Below are 6,674 nucleotides of genomic sequence, written 5' to 3' on the forward strand. Positions count from 1 at the left end.
AAAAGGCATGTCCCTATTAGAGTTAAGAAATAAGGACATAAGACTTGCCTTACAGGGTCAAACTAAAGGTCCACCGAGCCCAGCATCTTTTTTCAACAATAGCCAGTCCAAGTTTGTTACCTCCAGGGACAGGGAACGGGGGCCACAATCCAATCGGATTTTCAGAATGTCCCCCATGAATAGGCACGAGATCTATTTGCATACAAAGGAGGCAATGCATGAAAATAGATCTCATGCATATTCATTGAGGAAATCCTGATAAGCTGACTGGATTGCAGCCCTCGTTCCCCACCCCCAGCCCTTCAGAAAACCAGGAGGTTGAATCAGAAGGGGTGGGGTGGTCCAGAGAAAAAGCCCTAGTGCAGGCTGCAAACAGCCTGTGTGCTGCTGCTGGCACTGCTTGGGGGAAGACTGCAGGTGATTTTAAGGCATAGTGGAGGGAGCAGGGGGGGAACTGTAGAGTTTTTTTTGGGACCGGAAAGTAGAGATGCTGGACTGTGTGCACAGGGCAGGAGGGAGAAAAGAGGGAAATGCAGATCAACTGACGGGGATGGGGGTGGGTGCATACACAACACACGTACCTTGAACGGCTATGCCACTGCGCTCTGTTATACTTCAAGTTCATTTATTTTTGATATACCACATTACATGTAATATCAGTGCAGTTTACATCATCATAGTGGCTCTCAATGTGCATGCAAATCTCGCTCATACATATTCATTTGGAGTATCCTGACCTGTTAGCAGCCCTCAAGGACTATCAGAAATTTTTATTGTTCTGAAGAGTGCTGGCCTTCGTTCTGTCTCTGCCAAAAGAACACTTAGAGGGGCATAATCAAAATAGTCCGATTGGGACGTATAGCATTAGATGCCCAAAGTCAGCAGAGGGAAAATGCCCATTCACAAAAAATACATCTATTTTTTTTTTTTTTTCAAAATTGTCTGTCTGGACGGCCAGGTTATTGTTCCTCCCGACTGCCAGTTCATCTATCTTTATACCATATTCTCGATCCAAATTTCATCCAAGTCCCAAACACTCAGAACAAGACCATTTGGACAGAGCAGTAGGACACTTTGCAGAGCACTGCTGTGAACTTCACAAAAAGGGTGCCAGATAAACATCTCACCAGAACTTCCTTATAGGTTATGGTGATCCCTCCAAAACCACTATACCCACCTGTCTACAACCCCAATAGTCCTTATGGTTGCAGGTGGCACTTATATGGCAGTAAAGTAGGGTTTGAGGGGGGTTTGGTGGGCATAGATGTTCCACCATAAATGTGGTGGTTAGGGTGGCTTATGGACCTGGGTCCTCCTCTCTGTGATTCACTAGCCCACCCCGCAAGCTATTAAAGAGACCTATGCACAGTTCTACTAAGCTTTTCTATACTAGGCGTTGATGTTCTGGAGACAGGTATGTACGTTTTTATTCCGATCTTTGGGGGAGGGGGAGGGTCAGTGAACACTGGGGGGAGTGAGTGTGGGTCTTTACTTTGTCTCTGCTGTGGTTATCTGGTCACTTTGGATACCTTCTGGGCACTTATACCTCTTTTTATATCATCTAAGTCACAAAATATAAGTTCCATCCAGGAAGTCTCCTAAAGCCTTCGATTATCCCTGCAAGACGACTAAGTCTAGGTCGGCCCACTTCCCGCCCTAACCACTCCTCCAGATACGCCTCTTTCAGCTCTGGGCGCACAGCGGCATTCAGAGGCCTAAAAAGTCCCTGGATACGTCCAAAAAATAGGTTTGATTATCGGCACTTGGACGACTTTTTAAGTCGTCCGACTTGGTCGGGTTTTTAGACGTGTTTAAGTTTTGATTATTAGCCCCTTAGGATACAACTGACCCCACAAATAAACATACAGTCCACAACAAGGCTAAATAAAGAACATACAGCCAGTCAGTCAACAGTTCTTAAAAGTGCTCTGTGATGGATGCAAAAGTACTTTCCCTAGATGGGGCAATAGAGTAACTTGTCCACAGAGTTGGGAACAGTGGGCAAGGGACTAGTGTTGCTTCAATCTAAGGTCCAGCTCTTGTAAGTTGCTGCTTTATAATACAGGGGAGCAAGGTGATAAGGCCATCGCATTCTCTTTTGCAATCATTGATGGTGAAAAAATTGCAACAACAGCAAAGTGTCACAAACACTGTTACAGGTCAGAGGCCCGTTATCAGCGGCAGACTGACCTCTCGGACATTCATAGCGTCACTCAATAAAGCCTCTCGAAGCTTTAGCATGCAAAAAAAGTCGTTTCCACCGCAATGAGTGCAATTCGCCCCCAACAACCTGACCTAACGCCCTGCAGCAAGACCACTGAAGTTTGCATTTCCACAGCTGCTGAGAAGAGGGGAACCGGTGAAACCAATGTGCCTTTCGGTTTGGCCTCTACAGTTTTCCCTCGCCTAAGAAACTGGGTGATTTTTTGTACTGATCTGGAGCAGTTTTTTGTGTTTTCTTTTTTTTTTTGTCCTGGGGCCAAAGCCAAACGAAGAAGCACGGATGCATCTGTTTCTTTGTCTTTACAGGACCAGGAAGGGAAGTTTGATCGCAGGGACAGACAATGGAATCGACACTGGGCCGAACCGAGAGTGACAAAACCACAGGACTCACCAGCTGCAGGGAGCAGAATCCGACCAGGGTGCATCTGCCGTTACACTTCCCCATGGCGCCCCGGATCCCGTCCTCGGCGCTTTACCCCCGCCGGGTGCAACTCCGCTCCCCCTCCGAATCCTCTCCTCCGCGCTTTGCTCCGCCGAGATGCAATCCAGCTCCGAAACCCCTGCCCCGAATCCTCTCCTCCGCGCTTTACCCCCCACCGGGGTACAATCCTCGGATCCCTGTCCCGAGGTTTTCACCCCGCCGATCTCCTCTGCCCCCCTCCTCCCCCGGACTGTCAGAGCCCCGGCACTGCCCGCATGGTGCCGGCTGAGCAGGGCAGAGGGAGCGGCATGTCTCCGAGGCTCAGAGCCGCGGGCAGCGCGGAGCGCACGCTGCAGCCATGGCCGGCCGCGGGGAGAGGAGGGGAGGGGGCGCGGGAGATCGGCTCCTCCCCCTGCACGCCCCCCCCCCACCCCCGGGAGAGAGGAGAGCAGCGGCGCGGCCCCGACACCACCTGCTGCCCGAGCTGGGTGGGGGCGTGGGGAGGAGTGCCACCACCTCTGGGACACTCTAGCCCATCCCCCACAGAATCGTTTTTGGCCCCAGGGACAGTCATTATTTCTCCCCCTTGGGGGACACTGATGAACTCTCAGCCCCTTTCCCCCATCCTAGGAATCATTTTTTTGGGGGGGAGATGGTTCTCTCCCTAGTCACCCACCTACCCCTTTTCATCCTCTTTAAGGCAGTCCTGGGTTAGCAGCTCACTCTTTGCCCGGGACTAATTCCTCTTTCAGGGGAGCCAGGCTAGGAGTCTCCTCCTGGAGGGAGCGTTAACCCACCCCCACCTCCCTCAAAAGAACTTTAGAGGCAAAAAAAAAAAAAAAAAGAAAATCTTCCTAAGTAAAAAAAAAACCTGAATTTCACCTCCTGCCAGGTGTCATTTTACTGGCATGAAAAAAAAAATTGCAGAATCTCTCTCACGGGAAAGCAGCAGAAAACGGTAACATTTCTCTCCTCTTTGCAGCCCAAAATCAGTTTGTTTGTTTGGGTTGGGTTGTTTTTTGTTTTTTTTTTTGCCCTTTGAAGTTCACACAATTTAACAGCAACTTGTGGTAAGTGGTTTTATTTGATTAAACCTAGGGCTAGATTCACAAAGCAAACCGATTTTATACCGATCGGCCCGGCCCGATTCACTTACCTGTCTTCCGACCATCCTCCGATCCACGCATGCAAATGGAGGGCAACGGCATGCAAAGTAGGCAGGGACGTGATTCACTAAACAAAACCCTGCAACACCGACTGGGCTGGCCGATCAAAAAAAAAAAAGCGACTGCCGAGAACCAGTCACTGAAGCCCTTTGCGACTGCCCTGCCTTCTGCCGCCCTGCTTTCTAACCTGTCAGCCCCGATCACCTACGCCTGCCTGCCTGCCCCGACTCTCCCACCCTTCCCCGCACTGGAGATTTCCAAAGAACTTGTGGGATTGCGAAACCGAGCTGAACGCCGCCCTGCTCTGCCCCGATCTCTCCTGCCTGCTCGCCCCGACTCTCCTTCTCTCTGCCGCCCTTCCCCGCAGTGCAAGCCCGTGGTTTTAAAGCGGGGCTGCACGCCGCAGTGCAGCGCCAGCTTTAAGCCTGCTGGCTCGCACTGAAGAGGAGGAGGGAAGAGGCTGCCACCGCCGCATAGGAGCAGGAGAGTCGGGCCCAGAACATGCCTGCCCCGACTGCCTGTGCAAGCCCGTGGTTTTAACCCAAAGCGGGTTAAACCCACGGGCTCACTAAAGTTTAAAGTTAAAAAAAAAAAAAGGCACGGCTTGGACGGGTCTGCGCATGCAGGCAGATGGGGGCATTCATCTGATCGCCCCCTTTTTGCATATTTTAGGTTCCTGAATTCGTCGTACCTGCCCAAATCGGACACGGATTGTTCCGATTCGGGCAGGTTAATGAATCTAGCTCCTAGTAACCGCCCATTCAGTTCTAGACTTAAGGCAATGTGGTTGATTGCTTTTTGCTGTGGTTAGTTCTTTAGTTTAAAGCAGGGGTGTCCAACCTTTTGGCTTCCCTGGGCCGCATTGTCCGAAAAAAATGTTTCTGGGGCCGCGCAAACGCTGCAGTAAGACAGAGGAGGAAGCCGGCAAGATGGTAAACACCCAGGGGCAGCAGAGGAAAACACTGCATCGCCCTCGACCGGGGCCGCTAAAAATACTTCACTGGGCCGCAGGTTGGACACCCCTGATTTAAAGTAAAGGAGGTGTCGCTAGCCCCTCTCTCTTCTCTCTGTTTTCCTTCTCCCTTGTACTTGCATTGCAAGAAGCTTTTTCATGCATATGCAATAATTTAAATAAGAAAGATGCAAAATAAGGAAAAAGAGACATCTTGAAAATATAATACAGCTGGGAACAAAACCCCTTGGTTTTGAAGAGAGATGTAAACCCTAATTGTGTTCTCGAGTAAACGGAATTAAGGCGCTTTGTACATTTTTCTGCAGGGAAGTGGCTGCCTTCGTGAGCAGCTAGTGAGCAACTTAAGTGTTGCCTAGACAATGAAATGGAGAAAAGGGAAGGGAAATCTGGTCCCAAGGCCATCAAAATCCTTTCAGTGTTGTATCCAGACTCGGATTCATTGTCCTATTCATTCGAATCTGCATTTAATGGAAGGCTTGAGGGGAAGAGGGGCCTGTTTTTGAAAGTTCAAGCATTTTATTACATTTTTATAAAAGGCAAACTATATAAAATATAACATAGAAAGGAAACATAGTGATATTTTTTTAAAGACGGATCTGGAGTTTGATGCTGTAATGGAATTCAGGAAAGCCCAGGGTCAGGACCAGTTAGGGGTGATAACCGGAGAAACTGCCCATACCACAGGGGCTCCCTACCTCAAGCAGAAGAAAGCAGTGTCTAAAGGATGGGGGAGGAGAAGGAGGAGGCTTTGGGGCCCCATCGGTTCCTGATCCCTACCTGCAAAGAAGTAAGGAAAAGACCGCATTCGCGGTTTCAGCAATCGCGGTTTCGATTATTCACGGTTTTTAGCTTACTGGCTCCTACCCCCCCCCCCCCCCAATTTACATCAACTTGCATAGAGAAATCGCTGATTCCCGGCAATTTCTTCACCGTGTTTTGCCTTTCCTTCAGGAACAGGCCTGGTCTCCCACCATGTTATTCGCGGTTTCACCTCCCACCATGTTATTCACGGTTTCACCATATTCACGATGGTTTTTATTTTTTTTTTTTGAATTTCTGTAAATTCTTTATTCATTTTTAGGATTACATTAAGTGTTACATATATTAAATCAAATTAACAATAAATATATCACTTACAGACTATCATTTGCACATTACTTAAAATCTTATCCTTCCCCCTTCCCTCCCTCCCTAACATATAATCCAGTATAATATAAATATATATTAATAAAATATCCCCACCCTACCCTATTAATACTAATAAATTTAAGGGAAACAAACCCTACTACTATATTATTCACGATGGTTTTTAATAGAAAACAGCGAATAACATGACAAAGTTATTTGCGGTTCTCTTCATCCCCTATCACAGCGAATACGGAGGGAGAAGTGTACTGTATATACAATGTCCAGAAAAATGGGACCCATGTTTTTACAGATAACTCAGACATAAAAGTACTGTTTGTTGTTTTTTTCAACCCCATGTACTGTTATTGACAGGACCTGGTGTTACTGCAAAATGCTTTAAAAATTGAATGATTCCTGTTTTCAAGTTTCTTCATAATTTCGTATACCGACCATCACAAGTATCTGGCTGGTTTACAAAATTAAAAATATCTTATCGGGGAACGAGATCTTGCTTGTTGCATGATTTCCAATACCTGATTATATCATCGTAGCCGAACCACTACTGGCCTGGGATGTTTATTGCTTTGTGTTGGTGCCCTGTGAAAATATTAAACACACAAAAAAATGTAAAATATCTTAAAAAAAAAAAGAACATGGAAATAAAAATAGGACAAAATTTAAAAGGAGCAAAGGAGGGGAAGGATATTTTAATTACATTAAGAAAATAAAAGGATGGGAAGAGGGGGAGAGGATAAAACAAGAA

The 6,674-nt window shown here is 47.4% G+C and overlaps 1 protein-coding gene across 1 annotated transcript in view; it reads right to left on the minus strand.

The window, feature by feature from the left end:
- The window catches only part of NKAIN1 (sodium/potassium transporting ATPase interacting 1), a 262,439-nt gene extending 259,400 nt beyond the window's left edge, over positions 1 to 3,039 (minus strand). Inside the window, exon 1 of the mRNA XM_033953781.1 lies at positions 2,615 to 3,039. Coding sequence (XP_033809672.1) covers positions 2,615 to 2,668 — 54 coding nt within the window. The 5' untranslated portion in view covers positions 2,669 to 3,039. The remainder of the gene's footprint in view (positions 1 to 2,614) is intronic.
- Positions 3,040 to 6,674: the final 3,635 nt, after the last annotated feature.

The sequence above is a fragment of the Geotrypetes seraphini genome, chromosome 8 (assembly GCF_902459505.1).
Source record: "Geotrypetes seraphini chromosome 8, aGeoSer1.1, whole genome shotgun sequence".
Taxonomy (NCBI): domain Eukaryota; kingdom Metazoa; phylum Chordata; class Amphibia; order Gymnophiona; family Dermophiidae; genus Geotrypetes; species Geotrypetes seraphini.